The sequence below is a fragment of the Mustela nivalis genome, assembly GCF_964662115.1.
Source record: "Mustela nivalis genome assembly, chromosome: 8".
Taxonomy (NCBI): Eukaryota; Metazoa; Chordata; class Mammalia; order Carnivora; family Mustelidae; genus Mustela; species Mustela nivalis.
The window spans coordinates 21,943,248-21,971,007 of record NC_139027.1 but is presented as its reverse complement, the minus strand read 5'-3'; the positions used below and the strand labels follow the sequence as shown (position 1 = coordinate 21,971,007).

The 27,760-nt window shown below is 42.3% G+C and overlaps 1 protein-coding gene and 1 long non-coding RNA gene across 2 annotated transcripts in view; one reads left to right on the top strand and one right to left on the bottom strand.

The window, feature by feature from the left end:
* PLB1 (phospholipase B1) overlaps positions 1-27,760 on the bottom strand; it is a 139,236-nt gene that overhangs the window by 94,618 nt on the left and 16,858 nt on the right. Inside the window, exons 3-5 of the mRNA XM_082744215.1 lie at positions 23,928-24,133; positions 2,080-2,141; positions 783-849 (exon numbers count right to left, since the gene is read on the bottom strand). Coding sequence (XP_082600341.1) covers positions 783-849; positions 2,080-2,141; positions 23,928-23,982 — 184 coding nt within the window. The 5' untranslated portion in view covers positions 23,983-24,133. The remainder of the gene's footprint in view (positions 1-782; positions 850-2,079; positions 2,142-23,927; positions 24,134-27,760) is intronic.
* On the top strand, positions 382-19,419 carry LOC309871313. The gene is made up of 4 exons (XR_014315205.1): positions 382-570; positions 951-1,063; positions 17,440-17,524; positions 19,233-19,419. It is a non-coding gene; the product is annotated as an uncharacterized lncRNA (long non-coding RNA).

Sequence of the window (27,760 nt, the reverse complement as noted above, 5' to 3'; positions counted from 1 at the left end):
ATGAAAAGGACCTGGGTACAAAAGGGATAATGTTAGCTCGAAGAGAGCCAGAGAACATCACTCAAAGTCTGTGAACACCCATAAGCATCAGATGCAAACTGTATGTAAACTGTACACCAGGAAGCCTCCCTGACCACCCCCTCCCCTTGCCCCCTCCTGGGCCACCAACTCTTTTAGGATTAAGTCTTTCTAGAAACCACAGACCTCTTGATCATGTTACAGGGCTTTTAAAAGGAAACCTCCTAAAGAAGCCGTTTCCTAAGAGGTATATCGATTTCTTTTTCTAGCTACATTCCTTATATAATGGAAGGGTAAGCATAGCGTGCTAACCGGAAATGCAAACATAAGCAGAGCCATGAAACACGGGCTGTCACGCGGCCATTTGACAGGGTAAAGCCAGAGAAGACGGCCGGGTCCAGAGCCACACTCATAGTACCCAGGCGTCAGGCAAATCTAGCCCATCCTAGGAGAAACATGTCCACAGCAGCCACTGCAGCTTACGTCCAGGAGGGAAGCTGAAGGACGAAGCTCCAACCCCCAGCTCCTGAGGCACCGACCGCAGCCCTGGAGGTGAGCTCCCGGGCCCCTCCCTCACCTGGGCCGCCATGTTGGTGAGATCTCTGGTTGAGATCTCGGTTGAGGGGAGAGGGGGTGTGAAGGATGGGGGCTGGAGAAGAGGCCTGAATGGCTGAAAGATGCAAGAGGAGGAAGGCCAGAGCCTCTGCTGGCCACGCCAGGGAGAAGATGCCAGCCTTCCAAGCTCACGGCTCAGGGCCCCATACCTGACTTGGGTGGCACTCTGGATCCTGACGTCTTTGAGTTGCATGGGAATGGAAAACTCTTCCAGGTCTGCAGATGAAACCAAATGTCAGAAACATCAACAGCCTTGTAGAGAAATATCGCAGGTCCCGAAAGCTCGGTGTACTTTCACCGCATACTTTTCCCTCTAGGCTCAAAATCTAGAAGTGACCACGATTCTCCATAGTCAAATCCATCTGATTCCACACCGCGTTCGGTGCAAGGCGATGTGTGTCTATCGACAATGATCTTAGCCAAGTGGCAGGTGAGGATGTGTCAGAACGGTTGGGGTGAGGTGGGGGCAGGGAGGAAAGATTAAAAAAAAGAATAAAAATCAATTTTGGGGGCTGATGAAAAAGATCTGGAGACAGTGGCGACAGTTGCCCAACAATGGGATTGTCTTAATGCCACTGAATTGTGTGCTCAGAAATGGTAAAAATTGGTAAATTTTATGTTATGTGTATTTTCCCACAATAAAAAATATAATGAAGAGACCCAGGTATATAGACTAGAAAGTTAAACAGATCCATTCTTCGCTATCATATGTTTTCAATGTTTTCCACTTCCCCTCTTTTAATTTGATGATATACACAAAAGCAGGTACAGCAGGCATTATGTTTATTTGCTGCTGAAAATGGGAACTCTCGAGTGCTCACCAGGCTGGTGTGTCCTAAGCCCAGAGGAGCTGCTAAGAGCCAAGGAGGGACTGGGTGACATGCATGCCCAGAGTGGCCTCTGCTTCTGTGAATCCCACAAAAGGCTTTGGGGAGGGAGATCATGTTTTCTCCCAAGAATCAAGAGAAGAAAGGGGAAATATTCCAACAGGGAAAAACGCGCAATAAATAAGGTGCTTGACCACATCTCACTGTCACAAGACACGAGCTAATTTCTCTTGAATTACTAATTTCCGTAAGAGATAAAGAATTTATTCTCAACTCTTATCTTATGGATGTTCCGGGAAGACGTCACCCAGATGCCTTCAGATAATTTACAGCATCTGCTTCAAAGTTCATAGAGATAACAAGCCCACTTATAACTCTTTCTGGACATTTCTGGGAACCACCAGATTAGTCTGCAGTTGAGCCCCAAATTCCAGGAGATACAGTTGTGCCCCCTCCGCTGTGCCAGGCCACCCAGCTATCCCCGGGGGGAAGCCGCTCCTCCAGCCCATTCCCTCCAGACTTCAGGGAGGGACCTGTCAGTTTGCCTCAAGAATGGGATTTACCCACTAGAAAGGAAAACCACTCCCCCCAACTTCTTCCATCAGGACAAAGCCCTCACCTCTGGCGATCCTTGCTCTTCTAATGTGTTCTTTCCAGGAGAGCTATGAGCCCTGGTGAGTCCTAGAGGAAAGCAAATATAGCTCAAATTATTTAGCTAGAATTAATACCCACCCAGATTTGTAGCTTTTCTGCCCTTCCACTTAGCCCTACCTATGTGCCCAGCTCAGTAAATTCTCTTGTGTTCAGGAAGTCCAACATTCATCCATTTCAATTCATTCCTCCAACTATCACCTCCTTTGTCTGGGACACATGCTTCTACTAATGCAGCCTATGAAGAGAAAACCCCCAGGTTGAAAAGCAAAAGTGTTATCTGGGAGGGGTCAGTAATAGCCCTGTATCACGTTATTATCTAGCATGTTATCAAAGATACCTTTACTGGTTCCTTAGCAAAGGGCAGAACTCTTGAGGAAGATCATGTTGAACACCTGCTGTTGTTTGGGAATCCGGGACAAAGCAGGGAAGGCAAACGACCTTCTGGAATTGTCTGAAGGGTTTTGTGAATTTAAGAGCAAATTGTGGGGTTCCCAGGGGCTGTGACTGTACCCACGGCTAGATAGGGGCTGCCTGGAGTGGTCTTATTGAGGGTGAAGTGAAGGGGAAGAAAAGGCAGATAGAGAAACAGCAAAGGTGCTATCCTCATCCCAGCTCACTTTGGGCCAGTCTTTTAAAAATATTTGCATTTTCTTTACCTTTTAAAGATACAATTTATGTATGATAAAAGACTCATCAAATGTCTAAGCCAATAGGTTTTCCCATCAAACATCTTAAATACACACAAAAAAACAGTGTAGTACAATTAACAGCACTCTAAGTAAAGGAAAACCAATTCACCCATAGGCTACTACCCCAATAACCAAAAAGTGATTTGTTCACACTCTCAGGTCTATTATCAGGCTCCAGAACGGGCACACTGTCCATTTAGTTGTAATCAATGTGGATGCAATCTTGTATCCAGCAAGCTCCCCTTAATATTACATCCTGAGTATTTTTCATGTTGCTAGGTCATCTTGATTGTTTAACTACTTCGTGATACGTTTATGATACTGATATGTAATCGGACATCCCGGTCCCTGGTGACCTCGGACTTCTCCCCGCCCAGTTCTCTGCCCAGGGCGCACACTCTTGGTCAGTTTGTGAGAACTCCCAAACGGCATTAGTGCCCAAAGGGGGGACAGGGGCTTGGGGGGGAGAGGGCTTGATTTCTTTTCTACCTCAACCTTCTTCTGCAGCTTTCCATTTTTTTTTCTTTTTTTATTAACATATAATGTATTATTAGCCCCAGGAGTACAGGTCTGTGAATCACCAGGTTTACACACATCACAGCACTCACCATAGCACATACCCTCCCCAATGTCCATAACCCAACCACCCTCTCCTGACCCCCCTTCCCCCCTCCCGTCCCCTGCTCCCCCGCAACCCTCAGTTTGTTTTGTGAGATTAAGAGTCTCTTATGGTTTGTCTCCCTCCTGATCCCATCTTGTTTCATTTATTCTTTTCCTACCCCCAACCCCCCCCCACATTGCATCTCCCCTTCCTCATATCAGGGAGATCATATGATAGTTGTCTTTCTCCTACTGACTTATTTCGCTAAGCACAATACCCTCCAGTTCCATCCATGTTCTCACAAATGGCAAGATTTCATTTCTTTTGATGTGCAGCTTTTCTTTTTGACCCTGAAAAGAATTTATCTGGAGTTTCACACGCAGTAAGAGTATATTTCATTGCCTGCCCGCTGTGAGATCAGACGCTGATTTCCATGTTGGAGCTCCTAGCGGGAAGGATGGCTATAACTTGCCCCCAGATCTCAGTGGCAAATTTGTAATTCCCAGAAGAAAGCTTCCTGGGTAGAAAGAGCCACATGATGGCAAGGCACAGAGCTGCGGATAAGCTCGGAGTGCTAGCAAAGCCTGGAGCAGGTTTGTAACGGGAAGGAAGGGAAGTGGAGGCAGGGAGAGGAGGGTAGAGGAGGGCAGCTGGGCTGTGGAGCTGCAAATACCAGGCTTCTCTATGAGCAACAGGGAGTCAGGCTGCTCGCTAAAAAGACGAGTGTTAACATGTATTTTTAAGATGATCATTGCTCTGGGAGTAGTGAAGTTAATGAATTCTCAGGGCAGAGAGGTGAGATTAGGGTTGTAATTTTTTTTTAAGCGAGGCTAAAAATGTATATGACAGCTAACACTAAGATATAGCCTCTCTGTGCCGGGCTTTCTAAATCCTTACATGAAATAATTCATTTAATCCCTACCACAGCTCTAGGAGATAAATGCCATTATCTCCACTTTGTAGATAAAACAGGCTCAGAAAGATTAAGTGACATTTTAAAGGTGACACAGTTAATAATGGCAGTAGCAGGATTTGAAAATGGGCAGCCTGGCTCTGTCGGCTGTGGTCACGGCCAGCAAGCTAAATCTAAGTCACAGCCTAAGATCCAGATCAGGGATCGGCCACACGGTCTGTATTTTAGGTTTTACAGACCATACTGTCTGTCACTGCTCAGCTCTGGAGGAGCGCAAAAGCAGCCACAGACAAGATATAAACAAATTAACTTTATGGAGACTGAAATTTGAATTTCATATAATTTTCCCTTGTCATGAAATACCCCTCTAGTTTTCCCAATCATTTACATTTTTAAAAACCTTTGCAGGTTTCAATGAACTAATTTTTTTTTTTAAGATTTTATTCATTTATTCGTCAGAAAGAGAAAATGTGAAGTCAAGTGGGGGAAATGGCAGGCAGAGGGAAAGGCAGGTTCCCTGCTGAGCAGGGAGCCAGATGTGGGTGGGACTCGATCCCAGGACTCTGTGATCATGACGAGAGCTGAAGGCAGATGCTTAACCGACTGATCCACCCAGGTGTCCCTCAATGGACTGATTTTAAAGTTTATATGAAAAGGCAAAAAAGACCCAGAATAGCCAACAGAATATCAAAGAAGAAAAAAGTCAGAGAACCGACACAATCCAACCTCAAGATCTACTATAAAGCTACAATGTGATATTGGCGGAAGAGCAGACAAATAAATCCATGGGCCAGAATAGAGAGTCCAGAAATAGACCCACGTAAATAAAGTGAACTGATCTTTGACAAAGAAGCAAAGGCAGTACAATGAAGAAAAGATAGTCTTTTCAACAAATGGTGTTGGAATAACTGGACATCCACATTAAAAAAAAAAAAAAAAGAATCTAAAAATGTAAAATCTATTCTTAGCTCACAGGTCATACAAAAACAGGCATAAGGTTGGATTCAAGCCATTGGCTGTTATTTGCCAACCAATGCCTGATCTGTCCTGCTTACTGTAGAGATCACCAAGGTTAAACAGGAAAAGGGCATCCCTGGTGATCAGCAAAAGCCTGTAGCCCCAAGAACTCCAGGTGGGAACCTGGGACGTACCTGCAGATTGCCAGGTAAAGGAGAGCTGGTGCCGGAGCCAGTATCCTCTAGTCTTTGAGAAACATCCTATTCTATACATCCCTCAGTCCTCCAGGCGCCAAGCCTGAGACACACAAAAATCTCTCCCTAAAGAAAACCTTCGGTTCCCTGCCATAAAAAGTAGTTTCCTTTAAAAAAGATTTTTTATATAAATAAACAAACAAACAAACAAATAAGATTTTTATGACTGTGAATACACTCAGTACTCTATAATTTCTTAAAAAAACAAAAACCAAAAAACAAACCTTTAAATCAAATAATAGAAGCAGAAAAATCTAGCCCAGTGCCTACACAAATACAATACACGCGGAAATATGTTCATTTTGATAAAAAGTGCTTTTTGTTATCAAACCAGTCCAGAGAGAAATATGTCATTCTTAGCATCATTTTATAGTAGCAAAAGTTAAATTTTTTCTTTCAAGAAGGAGGACTGGATGGCAAGCTTCCATCTGCTAACTCTAGATCTAATAGGGTTTAAAGGGCTCAGAGGAGCCCGTTTTTGAAGACAATAGATGAATCCCTACATCTTTTCCTGTAATCACTGTGGAGTCTTCTGGGCATTAATTTTGAATCTTTGTGTTCCTTCCCCAACCGACACACAGACCCATAAACAGAGCCTTACAAACCCCAGGTGTCCAAGCATGACTTGTGTCTGAGTCACTCACTGATCACTCAAGTGTGCAGACCCAGGGCTGGCTACTAGGATGCCAGGTTAAAGAGATAAAAATAAGAAACATACAAAAGTTGGGTATTCATCCTTTCTGATGGAGGCATAATACTCCATAGTATATACAGATCATATCTTCTTTATCCAATACACAACTTTTGTATCAACATGGGACTGGAGGAGATTATGCTGAGTGAAGTAAGTCAAGCAGAGAAAGTCAATTATCATATGGTTTCACTTACTTGTGGAGCATAAGGAATAACACAGAGGACACTGGGAAATGGAGAGGAGAAGTGAGTTGGGGAAAATCAGAGGGGGAGACAAACCATGAGAGACTGTGGACTCTGAGAAATAAACTGAGGGTTTTGGAGAGGAGAGGAGTGGGGACTTGGGTGAGCCTGGTGGTGGGTATTAAGAAAGGCATCTGTTGCATGGAACACTGGATGTGGTGCATAAATAATGAATTTTGGAACACACACACACAAAATTAAATTTAATTTAATTTAAAAAATAAAAATAAAAAAATAAGAAATATAAACCTGATCAAAACATCAGGGGCTACACACCATGAAAAAGACCCATTCCAAAGTTTAAGTCTAGGCAAGTTTCTAAAAACCCAACATCCTCAGAAAAATCAAACGAATCCAGACTTTTGACATTTTATTAAATATGTCTAATTTGCAACCAAAAATTACTAGACATGCTGTGAAACTGAAAACTGAGTCTTGTACGGGGGGGGGGGGGGGGGGGGAGTAGTCAATGAGAATCAGTTCTGAGTAGATCCAGATGTTAGATTTTGCAGGCAAAGTTTTCAAAGCAGCTATTATATTGATGTTCAAGGAATTAAAGTAAAAATAAAAATTAAAGACTCAACAAATAGAAATTATCAAAATAAAGGAAATCTAGAGTTGAAAAATATAAGACTGAAAGATTTACTGGACTGGCTCAGCCCCAGACTTAAGAAGGTAGGAAAAAGAATTTATAAACTTAAAGACAGATCAATAGATCAATAGAAGGTACATTTCTGAAAAGTACAGAAAAAAAGATTGAAGAAAAATAAACAGAGCCTCAGAGATCTGTGGCTACTGCCAAACACATAAACATATAGGTAATGAGTCCCAGGAGCAGCAGAGAAAGAGGCAGAAAGGGATCTGAAGAGATTATGGCTAAAAACTTCTCACATTTGAAGAAAAATTTTGAGCCACAGACCAAAGAAGCTGAAAACAACAACAACAACAAAAAAAAAAACCTCTGGGTAGGAAAAACACAAAGAGAATTCTATCTAGATCCTTTAACTGTAATAACTGATGTGTCTAGGTGTAGTTCCAAAGCCAAGGAAAAAATTTCAAGAACAGCAGAAGAAAATCACATATGGGAAACCAACGTCATATGGCTCACAGTCAACTTATACAAAACAATGGAGGCCAGAAGATGGTGGAATGACACATTCTAAATGTTACAAGGAAAATGATCCCACACAGAAGCATAGCGATGTATGAAGGAATGAAGTACAGAGAGAGTGAATATGTAGATAAATCCAAAATAATATCGACCGTATGAAATGGAAGCCAGCAAACTATGGCCTATGGGTCAAATCTGCCCACAGCGTGTTTTTATATGGCTCTCTAGAGAAGAACAGCTTCTACATTTTTAAAAGTTAAAAAAACAAAGTAGAGTATGCGGTAGAAACCACGCATGAGCCACAAACCCTAAACTATTTACCGTTTGGCCATTTATAGAAAAAATTTGCTGCCCCCCAATAAAAATAATGTAGTGTGGAGTTTAAAACATATATAACATCTTGCTGTGTGGGCAGATTTGGACAGAGTAAACGGAGTCACACTGACAAGGTTTTCCTTCATCTGGGAAATGATGAAAGTACTCACTTAATTAGATTTGAATAAGTCAAGGATGCATGTTGAGATTGTAAATGCCACAATAACAACAAAACCACGTACCATCAGCAAGTTCACGGGGGGGGGGGCAGGGGGGGGCAGACCATGAAATTACATAATCCAAAGAAGGCAAGAAAGGAGAAAAAAAATCATAAAAGAACTTTGGACACATTGGAACCTAAATAGTTAGATATCCTATTTATTTTTATTATATGTATATATTTTTAATTACGTTTTAAAAAGATTTTATTTATTTGACAGAGAGAGGCACAGCGAGAGAAGGAACACAAGCAGGGGGAGTGGGAGAGGGAGAAGCAGGCTTCCCACTGAGAAGGGAGCCTGATGCAGGGCTTGATCCCAAGACCCTGAGATCATGACCTGAGCTGAAGGCAGATGCTTAACGACTGAGCCACCCAGGTGCCCCTAGATATCCTATTTAAACACACTTGGGAAGACCAGAGAGGAAAAGCTGAAGAGGGGTGTAGGAGACCTTCCTTCAGCTTTGAAAGGGGGCTGGCCTTGTTCCATGTGACTTCCAAGGCCAGAGTGGACCCATGGAGACAGGTCATCTTTGGTAGAAAAGCCAGAGCTTCTGGAACAAGAATGGGCCCCTTGGGACACTGGTCCAAGCAGAGGTGAGGGATCGGGCAGGCAGGGGGTACACACACCAGGCAGACATTAAGAGCTTGGTCATTCCTGCTCTGGTCGAGCTTGGTCATTCCTGCTCTAGTCAGTCTCTCTGTGCCTCTGTTTCCTCACCTAAAAATGGGGTTTGATACTACCTGCCTCATGGGATTGCTGGAAGGATTAAATGCATGCAAACATGCAACACGATATCTGAGGCTGGTACAAGTGAAGTAAGTGGTAGTTGTCATTATTATCATTTCTATATCAGAGAGATGGTTAGCACAGACCATTTTTCCAGAACCTTTCAACCTCAACATTCTCGCATTTCCTCAGAGAACTACAGAGGTCATGTTTTAACTTGCTGATTGGAATCAATCGTCTGTGGTAACTGCAGGGGTAACTGTTTAGAATTTAAACACTAGGTGTTCAGATCACAAGACTCAGGGGCAAACTCAGAACCCCTGGGGTGCTATACCCACAGACCCTGGAGTGACTTGGCCCTCGTTCCAGGCCCCTACTTCCCACCAGCTAAATGGGGAGAACAGTTCTTGCCTGTTCCCGCAGCACCCGGAGGTACTGTGGAAGAAATGATCAAAGCTCTTGTGGCATGACTGAAGCCCATGGTTTTTTCCTCATTTGGAAGGTTGTCTTAGCCTCAAGCTCATGGTTCTACAAAGGGCTTTGAGCTCCCTGAAAAACTCCCATCTCAATAAAGTCAGGAAGGGAAAAAACCATGTACTTTTCCATCCTGATGGGAATGAAAGAGAAGGACATCTGTGCACACCGGGAGAAACAGGTTCGGCTGAAATTAGTCATCCAAGTAGGAAGAACCACAACCACTGGGGTTCTGGAAGCAACAATGAGCCATTGGAACGTCAGACCTGGCTAAGTAAGGTCACAATTGAGTCTCCTGAGGGAAGCACCTTCTGAAGCAGATGTTCTCTACCCAGCTGCTGCATAGCCCCCCACGCCCACCTCAAGACAGACACTCGGGTTTGATGGACCTGGGGTACAGTCTGGGTATCCTGGGCACCAGCAGTTTTTAAAGGTCATTTGAGTGATGTGCCTTTGAGATTGAGAGCCCCAACTCTTCAGGGAAACCCAAAGTGTGTTAGCCCAACAGTTGGCCAGGGGTAAGCAGGATGATTTCAAAAACAAAAGTGAAACAGCTTATGCTCTCCTTATTAATACAGTTCCTTTATGTTTTTCCACTCACATTGTGTCTGGAGCACCATTTTCCACCCCCATCCCTGCCTAGAGGAAAGTCAGTCATTTTGTGACCTTGACCAAGAATTAATCTCTCTGGGGGTGCCTGGGTGGCTCAGTGGGTTAAAGCCTCTGCCTTTGACTCAGGTCGTGATCCCAGTGTCCTGGGATCGAGCCCCACTGAGCGGAGAGCCTGCTTCCCCTCTCTCTCTGCCTACCTATGATCTCTGTCTGTCAAATAAATAAAAATCTTAAAAAAAAAAAAAGAATTAATCTCTCTGAACCTTAACTTCCTCACCTATAAAATAGGGATATAGCTAGTTTCCTGGCCACCTTCTTGAGCTTGTCTTAAGGATCAAAGAACAGAAACCGCCGTGTGAATAGGAGAGGGCTGTACCCAAGCTAGGGACGACTTGTCTCCCTGGATGAAAGGAAGGTGCTTGCCCTGGGCAGCTGGGGAGGACTTTCAAGGCCAATACTTATGGAATTAAGGCCACTCTTTAGTGTACATGACATTGTCGGGCCCTTTGAAAAGTGTAATGTCCTCACAGCACCCCTAAAGGGTAAGTAGTGGCAGGATTTATAACCCTATTAACACGTTTACAGGCTCAGAGAAGCTAGGTGACTTCTACCAGCTCACAGAGACCACACTGGCAAGGCAGGGCACACAGGCCTGAGGCCAGCACCACCCTCCACCCACAGAGCAGTGAGCTGTCCTGGTGACCATTGTGAGCCAGTATTCGCCCCCCATACTGTGTGGACTAGAAGCAGTTCTTCTCGGCCATGTCTGTCACTGCACGCAGCACCTCATTCCCAGTCACACCACAGGGCCCATGGAATGGTGTGGTCTCCTGTCCGCCAGTACCCCACATGACCACCTGGGGGTCCTGGGTTCAAAACCACAAGCCATGCTTGGCTGCTGCTCCAACACCAAAATTTCCTGTGCTCTGAGGGTCACAGGATGTCAGTGTCCTTCCCTCGGTGTGGTGCTTTGGTGGTCCCATGACATAATCTGTGGAAGGTGGCATGGAAGACCAGAGAAGCTTTCTAGGGTAGCTAGAATGACCTCCGAATGTTTGTCTTAGAAGGGTCAAGGTGGCCAGATCTCTGATACTATCACGTTTAATGTCTCAGGAAACTAAGACCCAGAGACGTTAGCAAACTTGGCCAAGATCACTCAGCAAGTTACTAAAAAGGCCACATGGTGTGACATGACTTTTCCCTAACCTGGTCTGATATGCTTTCCATGCTTTGGTCAAAAAGACCAAAGTCTTTTTGAAAGAAGGTTCTAAAAAGGCTTATTGTGTGTGTGTTGTTCTGTAGCCTGAGTTCCCAGTATATGGAAATTGTATTCTTCTGTCCTGTCTTTAAGACCAGTTTTTTCAGCTGCCCTAACTCATCAGTCACTCTCAGTTTATCATGAGGGTGCCAAAGAATGGTATAGGATTAACACTGTCACAGTCTCTGAGTAGACACATCCTTTAGTCTGATGATTGTTACAAAACACATTACAGATGATCTGGAAAGTCCCAAACCATTATTCTCTAAGTACTCCCTGTCCTGAGCTGATGACCCCAGGGAGACACCACCACCCAGGACAGAGTCCATTCCAGGCAGAGGCCAGTGCACCCTACTGCTCCATCTCCCGAGGCCCACCCGGTATCCAACATCACACATCCTGCGCCACAGGAGAGGGAAGAAGTTTCTAGGAAGCAGTTCTAAACAGGAGAGAGCATATTCACAGCTGACTTGAGGTTTTGCCCCTGGCTCATTTTATGACCTCTCAGATGAGGAATGTTTGGCTTGTAGGCTATTTTTCCCAGCTTCCTCTGGGTAACCGCTGAGGCAGGCCCAGAGCCAGAAGGGACAATCCAAAGAAGAGAGTCCCATAGTGAAGGTGAAAAAGTGGTCGCTTAGCCGCCGGAGCCCAGACTCCTCCTCCCACACTAATCTCCTCCATGAACACTTCCAGCTCCAGCAACCCCAGCTAGAGCTTTAAAGGGGACCAGGGACCCTCAAAGCCTGATGCCAGGGACCAGGGACCCTCAAAGCCTGATGCCAGGGTAGCGGTCATTAGTGAGCTCCAACAGGAAGGGAATCTCTGGGAGCTGAGTGGGGGGGCCCCATGGTCCCCCCCCCCCCCCCCATTCAGGAAGGTCTCCTCCCAGAGACAACTCGGAGGTCCTGGAGCAAAGAAGAAAGTGTGGCCTGGGGAACACTGTTCTCACTGAAAAACAAGAACACAGAAGGATATGGTTCCCTAAGGCAAGAGAAAAGCACTTGGCCTTGCCAGAGCCAAGCCAACTCCCTCGCAGGCCTCTTTCTTGGAACCAGGCACACGAATTCACCAAGGTGCCACCTCTTAACCATACATGGCCTTTTCTGTCTGAAGCTGCCAGACTCATCTTGCCCAAAACACCACTTGCATTAGGCTACCCCCTGCTGAAGAAACTTTAATAGCTCCCCACTTCCCACGATGGTGAATCCAAATTCCAGGCTTGCTGTGGGACCTTGGGCAGGTCACTTAACCTGGCCCAAGGGTTCAGATTTTGTTTAAAAAAAAAAAAAAAGATTGGTTATAATCCTTTTAGAAATCTCTTTAAGACAAAAGGGACTAGGAGAACCTTGATCATTCTCAGATTTCAAAATCCTCCCCCAACACCTACCCTGCCCTGCCCTCAGGGGACCTGCTCCCTGCTCCTGGCACCAGGCCTGCTGAGCCCGGACTCCCCCTGTGCGAGAGCTGCTCTGGGACGTGCCCTCCTCCCCGCAGCAGTGTTTATCTTGATCTCACGTAGCCTCAGATCAGCACCGAGTTGCCTGCCCACGTGAAAACTTCCCCAGCCCACGTTCACCTCTCCGTTTTCTGAAGTCTGTTGCTTTTGGTACAGCTACTTCACCTATTTTGGTGCTTAATTCTCCAGTGATTTTATGCAAATCCGTTCTGTCTGTCTCCAGAGGGTTCCTTCCTTTGGTTTATCAACTACCAGCCTGACTTAGCTCAGCTCAGGTTCCTGGAAGGCTGCTCAGGCGCCTTGCTGACAGTAGCAAGAATGCAACTTGATGAAAAGGATGATTGACAATGAAGTCCTAAAAATCTACAAGGTACAGATGACATCCTGGGAAAGGAGGACTCCTGAGATGCCCCCCGCCCCCCCAGAAAACGCCCAAGCGGGGCGTGCTGCTCAGAGCAGGGATTTAGAGGAAAGTGAGTGGGATTTGAGGCAGGGGGTAGGGATGGAGAGTGAGGCAACTGCTGGAAGAGAGAGTCTGACGCCTGAGTTCTGGGGATGGCTGGTCACCACCTCGGTAAGGGATTCTAGCAAGTCTCTACCCTCTCTCCTCAAGAACCAAAGAATCTGGCTACCAGAAATTTCTCCAGTGTTGCTTTCTGTTGTTTGGAGAGAGTATGTCTAGAAGGCTGGACTGACAACCTCCAGGAAGGACTCCAGGCCCCTGTAAGACAAACGCTGACTAGCTTTACCTGTTCTAATAAGGTAAAGCCATCTTGTGAGGGTATTAGAACCCTCAAGATGGGTTCACCCAACTCCCACCTTTGGCTTGACAGCAACAGGCCTGGCGTGGGTGCACACCAAGGCAGTGAGTTTTCATTCCTCAGCCTGACAGTCTCCCCGGGAACTGCTGACCCATTCCAGGAAAATGAAATTCTAGCAAAAATCATGCTTTATTAGCTATTTCTTGCCAACTACAGTGTTGAGATAATGCTGTTTCAGTTTTATACACCCGAACTTTCAGAACAGGAACCTGTTTCCATGTGTGTTGTTGGTCTAGCCCATTCAAAGCTTAAATAAAAGCCAAATTATGATTCTTCCCTCCCTTGGGCCTGGTGGTGGGGAGAAGCCCTGGCTTAGGACTGAATTCCAGCTCCTGTACTTAGAGTTAGATCACCTTGGGGAAGTTAGTTAATTTCTGAGTCTCAGTTGTCTCATCTGCAAAATGAGGACCATAGTCTATCCCTCTTATAGGAAAGCAGTTATATATGGACAGTGGTTAGAGTGGGGCTTGACTGGCTCTTCTAGGGAAACTCACACTGGGAGTTTAGTTTGAAGGGATCCTCAAATGTCAATGTCTCCAGTGCCCACCAGAATGACATTTACATAGGTTCTGGAGATAGGCGTCTTGTCTTCATCTGAGTCTCACAAATAACTTTTGGAGGAGTCTGAGCAGCACACAATAAAAAATAACTAAACACAGAAAGAAACAAGGTATTCAGGAGCAAGATTTAGCAGGAGAGAAAAAAAAAAAAAAAGAGCAGAAACAAATCCAAAACTTTGGATACTGAAATGATCAGACCAAAATTATAAAACTACTATTTTTTAAAAAAAAGAAAACTTGATATTTATGGGAATGCAAAATTATTTTTTAAAGTAACACTGTAAATTTGGCACAGAACTAAATGTAAATTAAATTTGAAAAATAAAATCAGTTTTCAAAATCTTCAATGATCGGTCTTAACGGCAAATTGGACACAACTGAGAGAATGAATAAATTAGGGCATGTGTCAGAACAAATTATTTAGAATGCAGCACAGAAAGAAAAAAAGATGGTATAGTTGGACAAGGGGCTAAGAGACATGGTATATACAGAAAACCAAACAAACATTTAATTGACATTACAGAAGACAGAAATAATGGTATAAAAGCAATATTTTAAGAGATACCCACTGAGAATTTTTAAGATTTATAAAATATATCAACTATCAACTCAAAATATATTATAAATGCCAAGCAAGATTAATTCACAGAAATTAATGACATAGGAAACATAGACTGTGGTCTATTTTTCCAAAGATGGCCATGACATTTCCTCCTATCCTGCATGCCCCTTGGCAATGTAATTTCGCCATTCCTCCCAAGAGGTGAAGTCTATTTCCTTCCCCTTGTATCTAGGCTGACCCTGAAACCTGACTGACCAATAGAATCAGCAGCAGTGACTCTAGGGCCTAGGCATGAAGAGGTCCTGTGGCTTCTCTTTTTGCTCATCTGAGGCCCTGAGTCACCAGGTACAGAAGCCCAGCTGTCCTTATAGGAAGGCTATGTGGGGAAGCACAAGGACATTCCAGTACCAAGTCCTCAGACATGTCATTTTAGACCCTCCATGTCAGTCCCACACAGTACCATATGATACAGGGACAAGATACCCCAGCTGAGGTCTTTCCAAATTGTAGATCCACTGAATTGTGAGCAAATAAAATGGTTGCCATTCGTCAATAAGATGTAAGGTAATTTGCTCTGTAGCACTGGACAACTATGACATAGAAGATCAACAAAGCCAAAAATTAGTTCTCTGAAAAAATGAATATGGCAGACAAGCCTATGACAAGATGAATTAAAGAAAAAGGAAGAAATCACAAATAGCCAGTATTGGAAACAAAAAGGGGGCATGACGACAGAAGCTACAGGTATCAAAGAGATAACAACAGAAATCCTCCATCAATTCATGCAAAAAAACTTGAAAATTTACTTAAAAGGGACACAGTCCTATAAAATCAAAACTTTCTAAAACATATTTATAAGAAATAAAAGATATGAATTCTATAACCATTTAAAAATTGAGTCAGTAGTCAAAATTCGAGCAAAAAATAGTATTCCAGGCCCAGACGGCCTTATTGGTGAGTTTTACTGACAAGAAAAAGAAATTCTTATGGAATAAATTTTTTAAGTAAACTCTACCCTCAACATGGGGTCAAACTCACAACCTGGAGAGCAGGAGTCACATGATCTCCCAACTGAGGCACCCAGGTGCCACTCATTCCATTCATATTAAAATCTATTCAAGACAGAAAAATAGGAACACTCCCAAAGTATTTTATGAGACTGTACGACACTGGTACCAAAATCAACAAAGAAATGACCCTTCAAATTCACTCATGAACACATAAGAAAAAAAAAAATCCTACACAAATGTTAGCACGTTAAATCCAACATTGTAGTTGACCTGTGTGCAATGTGGGGTTTGGGAAAAGGACCCTCCACACAGATAGAAATCCATGTATAATTTTTGATTCCCCCCCAAATATTCTACTAATCACCTAGAAGTCCTACCAAAAATATAGTCAACTAACATATTTTATATGTATTCTATACTGTATTTTTGTAATAAAGTAAGCTTGAGAAAAGCAAATGTTAAGAGGCACCTGCGTGGCTCAGTTGGTTAAGTGTCCACCTTTGGCTCAGTCATGATCTGAGGATCCTGGGATCAAGTCCTGCATCAGGCTCCCTGCTCAGTGAGGAGGCTGTTTCTCTCTCTCCCTCTCCCCCTACCCCTTGCTGTGCTTTCTCTCTCTGTCAAATAAAATAAAATCTTAAAAAAATAATTTAAAAAAGCAAATGTTAAAATAAGGAAGGGAAAATAAGTTTAAAGAACTGTGCAGTGTTTATCAATACCATAAGTTGACATCATCTGTTTACAAGATGAATCATCTGGCAGTACCTTCATCAATATTGGCTTAGAGAATATGAAACACAGCAGATGGTGTAGGTCTTACAAATAACAGACATCAAGAATGAAAAGATAATGTATGGTCTGTAAGTTTTGATAATTTTTAACTTTTTATAATAGATTTATATATATTTTAATGGTAGTAAGTGATAAAATAGACTAGTATCTACATATAATTCATGCATTCATGACATTCTGAACTTGTTCCTAATGTCTTTAATATTCCTAGGCTGTGTGCTTTGTCTGTTTTTTCAAATTGTTGCAAATCTCCAAAAATTTTTCCAAAAGTGTATCTAAAGAAATTTTAGTAAGTGGACCCAAGTGGTTCAAATTCATGTTACTCTAGGGTCAATGGTACATAAAGACAAAATACACCATGACCAACTTGATTTTATTCCAGGAAAGCACGAATGGCTCAATATTAACAAATCTAGTAACATAATTCAAAATAATAATAAATCTAAGGGAGGAAATATGATTATTTCCATAAACATTGAAAAGACTTTCAACAAACTTTAACATTCTTTCCTTTCCTGACATAAATAAATACTCAAGGAAATTTATGGATACTTCGTTAATGTGAACACACACAAGCACATATACGTGTATGTATGTATGTATGTTTCCCAAAGGCCACCATCCAACTGAATAGGGAAACATTTGCCTCCTACTAAGGTTAGTAACAAGATGAGAATCCCCCCATCACCATTGCTACTTAACACTGTATTGAAATATAAGCCAGTGCAATCAGGAAAAAATAAATAAAGGCAGAAGAATTGGAAGAGAAGGAAAACTATCTCTACTGTTGGTGATATGGGTGTATACCTTCTCCAGAGAATTAATGATAAAACTAATTCAACGGTATAATAATTTAGCAAGATAGAAAGTATAAAATTAATATACAAAAATAAAAGCCTTTGTATAGATCAACAAATGAGCTGGACCAGATAGAAGTATAGTGGAAGAGAAAAAAATAATAATGAAAAAATTAGGTACTTCTGAATAAGCTTAGTTCCACTTTACAAATTTAAGGCAATTTCAATAAAAATACCAATGGATTTTTCTTTTTCTAAAGTTAGGCAAATTGAATCTAGAGCTCATGTGGAAAAACAAACATGCAAAAAGAGGTATTAAAAACCCTGAAGAAAAGAGCAATGAAGGTAAGTGAAGTAGATTGCAAAATGGCCATAAATTCCTCCTATCCTTGAATGCATGTCGCTTTGCAATGTAACCTTGCTGCTGTTTCCAGCAAGAGGGAAAGTCTGTTTCTCCCCTACTTAAATCTGGGATTGGCCACATGAATCGCTTTGGTCAATGGGACATTATCAAATAGTACTTTATTTTATCTATATATTGTATTTAAGTAATTAATTTATTGAAGGAGAACACGAGCATGCAGGGGTGCAAGCAAGCAGGGGTGGAGTGGGGCAGAGACAGAAGGAGGGAGAATCTTAAGCAGGTTCCGCACTCATCACAGAGCCGTAGACTGGGCTCAGTCCGGGGATCTTGAGCTCATGACCTGAGCTGAAATCAAGACTGGGAATGTTAACTGAGTGAGCCACCCAGGAGCCTCATAATGGGACATTATCAAACACATTGCAAGCAGAGTCTTGAAAAGTGTTAGCTCACCGGGACTTCTTACCCTTTTGCATTGTTTTGTGTGTGTTTTTTTTTTAAACCTGAAACCACGTGATCTTTAAAAATATGAAAAAAGGGACACTTGGGTACCTCAGTTAGTTAAACATCTGCCTTCAGTTCAGGTCATGATTGAGCCCTGCATTGGGGGGGGGGGGGGTATGTCCTTGCTTGGGGGGGTGTCCTTGCTTCTTCCTCTGCCCTCTCTCCCCCTGCTTGTGCTCTCCCTTTCTCTCTGACAAATAAATAAATAAAATCTTAAAAAAAAATAAAAATATGAAAAGATATTCAACTTCATTTGTTAACATAGAAATTTAAATTAAAATATCATTTTTACCTGTAACCTTAGCAAAAATTCTAAAGCTGGGCTATATACTTCATTGTCAAACTATTGGGGAAGAAGGCATTTTCACATATATTGCTGATGGGAATGTAAAAATGGTACAATCCTTATGGAGAGAAATTTAATGATATCTAACAAAACTATGTGTATTTACCCTTTGACCCAGAAATCCCAGTTGTAGGAACTTAAACTAAACTATACCACCAACACCATGAAAAAGACATTCACATGATTGTTCATAACAACACTACTTATAATAACACAATATTGGAATCAGCCTAATGCCTACATTAGGAGGTTCATTGAACATATGGTAATAATGGAATATTCTACACTTGGAAAAAAATGAAAAATATCTGAATGAATATGATAGAATTTCAGAATATATTAAGTGAAGAAAATTAAGATGCAAGAAAATGTATAATAGGTTATCATTTGTGCAAGAAGGAAAAAAATAAGAAAGTTTATTTGCAAAAAAATATAGAAAGAAAATGAAAATAATGAAATTGCTTACTTACAAGAATAGGCAGAAATGAGATAGAGGGAAGGGCTAGAGAAAGAGATGGTACTTCAAGTGTATTTTTTTACATTAACATGGTTCAAAAGTCAGAACAATGCTTTATATATTCAAAAAAATAAGGTAAAATCAATAAAAATGGGAGAAACCCTTTAACTGAATATAAACAGGGACAAACCTAACTATATGTCAAAGAGATAGCATAGCCATACAGAGAGAACAAAAGAAAAAGAATTAATCCAAGTGATTTTGAGCAAGTAGTTTGATTATACACCCTGAATGGGATGTATTCAAAGGACAAAAGAATGGTAAAGAAATTGTGGTGGTGCTATTGTTAGAGCAATTCTTTTTTTTTTTTTTTTTTTCCTTAAAGTAGGCTCCATGCCCAGTGGGGAGCCCAATGTGGGGCTTTGAACTCATGATCCTGAGATTAAGATCTGGGCTGAAATCAAGAGTTGGACACCCAACTGACTGAGCCACGCAGGTGCCCCTGTTGCTAGAGTGATTCATATGTTATGCTGTGTGCATCATAGGACTCAATAAATGAATAGATTTATTGATGTTTTTGTAACCTTGGTTTGCACTGTGGGAGAAGGACAAAACCAATCTGAAATGGGGGAAGGAGATGAAAGTCCAACTCTAACTGAGGTTAGAGATAATCTATATACATTTATTTTTTTTCCTTTCTTAAAAGTTTAAATTCAATTAACTAACATATAATGTATTATTGGTTTCAGAGGTCAATGATTCATCAGTCTTACATAATACCCAGTGCCCATTATACCACATGACCTTCTTAATGTCTATCACCTAACTATCCCATCCCCCACCCCCTCCCCTCTCACAACCCTCAGTTTGTTTCCTATGACTAGGAGTCTCTCTTAATCTTAATCTTAATCTTAATCTCTGGTTTGTCTCCCTCTCTGGTTACATCTTGTATTTTTTCCCTCTCTTCCCCTACAATCCCATTTTGTTTCTTAAATTCCACATATTAGTGAGATCATATGATAATTATCTTTCTCTGATTGACTTATTTCACTTAGCATAATACTCTCTGGTTCTATCCACATCATTGCAAATGGCAAGATTTCATTTTCATTGTGTGTGTGTATAGATGTATACTTATACATTTATGTATAGATGCATATATTTGTATATATACATATACATATGTAGTTATATATACACCACATCTTTATCCATTCATCTGTCAATGGACATCTGGGCTCTTTCTATAATTTGGCTATTGTGGACACTGCTGCAATAAATATTGGGGTACAGGTACCCCTTCGGATCACTACCTTTGTATTTTTGGTGAATACATATTTAAAAAAAAAACTGTACTTTCTAGCTATGTTCACTGAGTAAACTTGGACATATTGACATTCCAGCAGCAATGAACCACCCCTACCACCTAGATCTTGGTTTCTAAATAAAACCCCCAACAATCGGAACCTTGAAGAAATGACTAATTGTGTGGCTGAGAAAGGAAAAAATATAAGATTCATTGGACTAGTTTGTTTCATAAAGCTAAAACGTGCTTTAAAAAAATGGATGGGGGAAGAGGAGGCCATGGAAGGGGACTTGCTGGCCAAATCCATAATTACTTGACAATCAAAATGAATAATGACATGAGTGGATTATAGTACTCTGATTAATAAGAGAATCCATAAGGGCATTATTTATTAAAAAGATAAAATTTTATCTTCTATTTTGAAAAGATAAAGAGAGTAGGATGGAGAATAGAATTTTTTTTTTTTTAAATTGGGAAGTGCCAACTAACAATATAAGGAGGAATGAGAGATATTCGTAAATCACCATTCTACAATCACACTGGCAGTAATCAATTCAGGCAAGAATCATCAGTGATGGGAAAACCATGGAATATAAGAACAGTCACAGAGTATCACAGTATCTCCTTACAAATAACTTATAAATCACATGAAGGAAGGCACCTTTACAAGGCAGAAATGAGGCAAACACACTTGAACCAAATTACCAAATTTAATGTCACCCAAATAGGGCATTTACCAATATTACATGTATCTCCCAGTGGTATCAAGGATACAACATGACTTATTTTATATTTCTGCCCAAAGAGTTTAATCTGATCCCAGCAATAAAGAAATAACTTGGATAAATCCAAATTGAAATGCACATACACAAAAAGCCAGCCTAAAATTTTCAGTGACACAAAAGAACAAACCAACGAAAGGCTAAAGAACTGTTCTAGATTAAAAGAGGTGGAAAAGGCAGGACAAGTAAATGCAATCTGTGGTCTTCACAGTGAATCTCGTAAGTAATGACAGAACACATCAACAAAATAATAAAGAAGTCAATTAACTTACCACATTAACATGTTTAAAGGAGTCAATCACATAATCATCTCAGAAAAAGTGCATAAAAAAGTATTAGATAAAATCAATACCCAATCATGATTTTTTTTAAAAAACCTCTTAACAAATTAGTAATAAAATAGATCTTCTTAATCTCATAAAGAGTATCTACAGAAAAGCCAATAGCAGACATTTACACATACTGACAAAACATTAAACACTTTCATTTTGAACTTGGGAATTAGCATCACTTCCATGAAAAGTTGTAGTGGAGGCAGCACAGGAAGGAAAAAAAAAGTTACATAGATAGAAAAGAGAGCAACAAAACCGTCATTCCTGGCAGGACCAACTATAGGGAAAATCCAAAAGAATATACAAATAACTTGTTGAAATTTATAAAAATGTAATCAGATTCAAAATTAATACATAAAAAATCACTTCTGTATGCCAATAATAAACATTTGCAAAATAAAAATTTAAAAATCTACCTATCACACAACAAAATATCATATGCCTAAGAATAAATTAAACCAAATGAATACAAGACCTCACCAAAGAAACTACAAAACTTTGAGGCGCAATAAAGAAGATTGATCTAAACATGTTCTTGGTTTGGTAGGCTCAGTCATGTAAAGATGTTTGCTTTCTCCAACCTGATTCATGGAATACAAAGCAATTTCGATCAAAAGCCCAACATGTTTTTTGGGGGGGTAAGAAGTGACAGATAGTAAAATTTATATGGAAGTTCAAAGTCATTTCTAAGAAGAAAAACTACAAAGACCTGTTTCCCAAATAACAGAACTTACTATAAAGCTGTAGAATTACGACAAGCTGCTATTGGCACAGGGATGGACAGATGGACAGATAAAGCCAAGTTTTGATACAGATGCAAGCAAATCCAAGCTCCCTGTATAGAAAGAGAGGGGGCTCCTCACAACAGTAAGGAAACAATGAACTTCTCCATAAATGGCCCTGGGACAACTACATACTTTCATGGGAAGAAAACTGTAAAATTAGGTTCCTCTCTTCTACTAGTCCCAAAAACCAACCCCAGATGTACTAAAGTGACCCAAATGAGAAAAGCAAATTTACAAAGTTTTAGAAGGAAATATAGGATAATATCGTCAGAACTGCAAGGAAGGAAAGGAGTTCCTAAATAAGACAAAAAGGGTACAAGCCATGAAGGAAAAGATGAAAAGCTTTTAGTAAAATGTGAACGATTTATGGATCTGAAGTGAAACCAGAGCAGAAGATTAAAAACTTTAGAAACAGAGAGATTGAATACCAAGCAGACCAATGGCCATCCCTGTAACCAGCAGCCTAGCACAGTGATTCCAGTGTCCCTCCTTTTTGTCCCTGCTTCCAACTCAGGGCCAGAGAAAGCCAAATACGTTTCCCAAACCAATCACATAAGATGCCTGGCTTCTCTTCCTACCTCTGGCTTCCCCACGGCCACAGCTTCTAATCAGAACACACCCGAGGTCTTCCCTTTTTCACTATAAGCTTTCCTACTCCCCTGCCTGCCTTAAAGTCTCCTCCAGACTCGAGTGATGGTGGCCGACTCCCCTGCTTCAGCAACCTCTGAATCTTCTCCATTTGTTCTCATTTGGGTCATCATCATTAACCTCCCCCAAATTCAGAATTTTGCTCATCTAAAGTCTCCATAAAAAGAGCAGAAAGACAAGTTTCAGATTATGTTTACTGTACACATTGCCCTCAAAGAACGAGTGCACAACCTGGATGAAAAACCAAAAAAAAAAAAAAAAAAAAAAAAAAAAATCAAGGGAAGAAAGAAAAACCCATAGGAAAATAGGAAACACGCCTGAACAGGCACTTCACAGAAGAGGAATTTAAGTGATCAAAAAAAGCTCAGCCTCATTTAGCAACCAGGAAAATACAATCAGCCTGTTCATTGAGCATGGCAGGCCTGATCATTCTCCCCACCAAGCACCCCCCACCCAGCCTGGCACTCCATACCCCTACATGTCATTCACTGACCTTTACACACCCCTCCCACCTCACCTCACCTCACCCCCAATCAGAGAGGGTGCGTGGACCCCTGCCAGGCTTCTGGGGGCTTGAGAGCAAGTGATCTCCCACTCTGGGCCCAGATGTCTCATTTGGAGACGGTGAAAAATCATCTTTATGGCTTTCCAAACAAAGAAGGATGAGCTAGGTAGGGGTCAGGAGAAGAGAGGCAGAGAAGAATGTGACAGAGGCAGACTCTTCCCTGAGTCATTAGCTCAGAAGGAGCCCAGAGCTCTGACTGGGAGCCCACTCATTCAATCAGGGTCAGGAACACTAAAGAATGTGGGCCATCCTTTCGAGTTCATCATCCCGAGACCTGCCTTTTAGCAAAAACAACGCAAAGCCCGTAAATAGTAGTGTCCTCTTTTTAAGGATGAGATGAAATCAAGGTCCAGGGAGCTAGAGCTTGCCCAAGGCCACACAGCATGGAGAACTAGAACCCAGTTCTTTGTAGCTCCCTGCACCTATGACTTTTTTCTGCACCACGGAGCTCTAGGCCATCAGCACTCCTCCCCTAGCCCCAGACATGCCTCTTGTCCCACAGCCGTGGGCACTTGAACCTCAGCATTCCAGCCTGCCTGCTTCTAAACTGTGTTTTGTGCTTATGAAAAAGATCTACTCCTCTCTCAAGCTTCGTGCCCAGCCAACATGGGACACCAGCAGGCTGACCTATCGGTTGCCCTCTGAGCAAAAGGCAGACTTACCTTGGCCCAGAAGCAATAGCAGCCCCAGGAGGAAGATGTGTGGCTGCAGCCCCATGCCAGGATCCTCCCTGTGTCCCAGCCTTGGATGGATCACTTGCGCAGATGGAGACTGCCACTCTTCCCCGTGTTTTATGCTCCTCTGTGGTCTGATAACGTGCCTGTCATAAATTTTACTGTGTTCACCTTTGTAAGGGGACAGTGGCCGGCTGTAAATGATAAATATTAACATTTAGGCAGAAGATTTCTCAAAGTAGATAGGTCAAGGATGGGTAGCATGTCCTAGACAAAGGCACCAAAAGGCTAGGACCTCATAGCTCCCCTTTGTATGGCCTCCCAGGATTGTAGATGTCCAAAACTCTCCAGAGTTGGGGCTCTGGCCTGTTGAGAGGAGCCTGGGATTGGAAATACAGGACTGGAATCCCAGATTGACAATAGCTTGAGTGAGTCCCTTAATGGGGTCTTTAGATTCTCAGCTGTAAGCTAGGGAAATAAAAGCCATAAATGGAGTGCAAGTAAGCCATAAAGTCCCCTCGAATGTGACATCTCTTGGTGTGGAATGTGTTCCCCAGTGTCTGAGGAGCACAGCTGGGTTCTCTGGTCTGCATGATCCAGAGGTTTCTGGCCCCGCCTCCAAAGCCGTGGGTGGCGGGAGTGTTGGACGAATGTGCATGTCACACATCCATGGTCTGCACATGGAATGGAGAGATGCAAGCCAGAGAGGTGAGCCACTGGAACTCATCTGACAGTATTAGCATTTTGCTTCAGGCAATTGAATTTGAAATGCCAGGCAGGGTCTAAACCGGGCAGGCAGAGTTGGAATTTAGGGCCTGGGTGCCAAAATACCTCGGGGGTGAAATTCAAATATTTTCCACAAATATCAAGTAACATTTGCCTTTGGATAATATGGACAAATATATTTAAATCATCCTTGCGTTTTGGCCACTGTTAATGGCAGCAAGGCCGAGAGCCAGACTTCTGAGCTCCAGCTAGGAGTCTGGAGCTGGTTTCTATCGTTCAACCTCGGGTCTCGATCTGCTGACATTTTTTCAGTATGTTTCAAATCACAGTTAGAGGTTGGTTGTGTTGAGTACAAAGTGAAATCTAAGTGGGCGGCCCTTTGTTCCTGGCTCTGTGACATTAAGATGTTGCCCTCCTTTATCATCTGCTCAATAAAATGTGACTTGTGGGTAACCACTGATTGGGCCATGCCAAAACCTCAGCCTCAGAGCTGCGCAGAGGGCTCAGGTCACACCAGACATGTGTGGGCACTGCCTCGATGGGCCTGGCTGGCTATGGCCTGGGTCCAGAGCCTGGAAGAGAGCAATACATGCAGAAAAGTAAGAGATATACCCACGGAGGGGCTTGCAAGGGCCATTCAGGCACGAAGCTCCTGAACATAGGACACTTGTTATCTTCACCAACTGCTCACCAGCTCAACAAGAAACCCAAAGCTCAGAGCTACTGTCCCACTACTAAGGATGGCAGGAGTCCCTCAATGCCACCAGCAGCTTTGAGGAGTATCCCTGAACCTACATGGATTGAATGAAAGGTCAATGTTCCCCACTCAGCTTGGGCCAGTTAGAGGTAGGGTGGGACACATCATGGGAATTGGGCAGAATTAGGCTGTCTTGGGGCACCCAGGTGGCTCAGATGGTTAAGCATCTGCATTGGGCTCAGGTCATGATCCCAGAGTCCTGGGATCCAGCCCTACATCGGGCTGTCTGCTCTATGGGGAGCCTGCTTCTTTCGCTGCCTGCTGCTCCCACTCTCTCTCTCTGTCAAATAAATAAATAAGATCTTAAAAAAAAAAAAAAAGAAAAGGAAAGAAAAATAGCTCGGCTTTACAATCCGTACAACTGCTTCCACCTCTTAATGCTTCTCTGTACAACCACCATGGCCCAGCTGTGTTGGCAAACACACCAACCTTTAACCTCTTCTACATTTAGAAACATTGAGACGTGACTTAAAACACTTTCAGCCTTTGTGAGGCATTTGGTATAGGCCAGACTTAGGTAAAAGAAATGTTGGAATCCTGTCAACACATCGAGTCCTCATCAGCTGTGAGACAGAGAGGGAATAACGTGTCTCGGACATCCTTACCAGGCGCTGTGGGTGCACTTCACCTGCATCAGCTTAATAAGCCTAGAGTATGTGTGTGATCTATTAGCAGCTGTGAAAACTCGGGGACCAGTACTCATCATAGGCACAGGCCCATGGATTAAAATCTTCCAGCCTGCCTCCCTCGGGAGGCATCTTGATGACTAAGCTAGCTGGGCACTTGCTGTTGTTCTGAAATCCACAAGGGGGTGCTAAACTAAGCCTCGGCCACAGGGTCCATGGGGATTAAAGCGGCCCTGGCTGCTGAAGCATTCTTCTTTCAACCTGGGTACAACCTATTATTATCCCACGATTTTAATTTGGTGGACTGATCAGCCCATTTAAAAAATTAAACAGAACATGAAATATCTAAGGGCATTGTCTATAGTAAGGGTAATTGATGTTTTGGGGAAACTTGTACTCATAGGTGGTGATAGGAAATGTGTTTCTTAATATGGGTCAGTAAAAAAGAAATTGAATATCACTCCCTTAGACAGCAGTAGATCAGTTCCACAAAGAAATCCCCAAGCTTCAAGAAAAAGAAAACAGTTTTGTTCTTCTCTCTGATTAAAGATGCAACTACACCAAATTCCCTGTGCTGACAGCTAAAAACAGTGCCTGTGAGTGACACTGTGACTTGGGAAGAAAGCACAAGTCAAACTTTTTAGCAGTTGTGAGAAGAGACTAAGTGAAACTGTCCTTTTTTCAATAAGGAAACCTAGCCCCTAATTCCAGGGTGAGCTCTGCCGATGTGATGGAAGTATGTATCAGCAGCCTATCATCTAGGAAAGCACTGGTTCCCATTGGTGCCTGTTTTATGGAAGACCTGCAGGTTGAAGGGGAAGGTACACATCAGAATTTTGGGAGGGGTGGGACAACCTGTCTCGAATAATCTGCACTGGTCCAGTAATGCCCTGAGAATTGTCTGCCCAAAATGATGGCTTTTCTGATGTACCTACTTGCCCTCACCATGATAGCCTTGTATCACTCACACCTTCTGTGTGGAAAGAGTCCTATATCCCTGGTGGGCTTCCTGAAGGAGAAGCTGGGCCTTTTCCTTCTTGCCATTCGGGCACTTCCAGAACTCTTCCTACTAGAGCATCTAGCCCAATGCCCTATGCAAAAGAGGCCCTCACCAAATCTTCATTCGTTGGGTGAGTAGTCTTCAGAGGTAAGAAGACAACTAGTTTGACCAAGCCTGTGTTCTCCAAGACCCTTCCCAGTCACAGAAGTTCAAGGTGCCTTGGTTTAGGAATCTCTAAACACAAACGTCATCCAGAAGCCAGTATTCGTGTGTTTACACAACACAAGACTTATGTGTACACACACATGTAAAACAGTGTCCCATGCAAGTAACTGAGCTTATTTAGCTTCCTTTGGGCAGAGACTTTGCGTATAATCAAACAAGAAGTTTAATTAAGGAGTAGAAATAACAGACAAAATTGAGAAGGGACTAGTAACATACGTCTACCAAAAAATACCATTTTCAAATATCCCAGCCTTATTAATAAAAAGAGAAAGAACAACAGGGCAAATCTCAGGAGAACATACAGTCCATGAGACCTGGCCTTCGTGTTCTTTGCTATATCCCAGGAACTAGTACCGTGCCTGAGGTAGCAGACATTCACTAGATGTTGGATGAATAAATAAATGAAGAGCAGAATAAAAGGGAAGACACCAAGACTCCTATAAAAAGATCAGCTCAATGGAACAGAATAGAAAAGATGAAAGGGGTA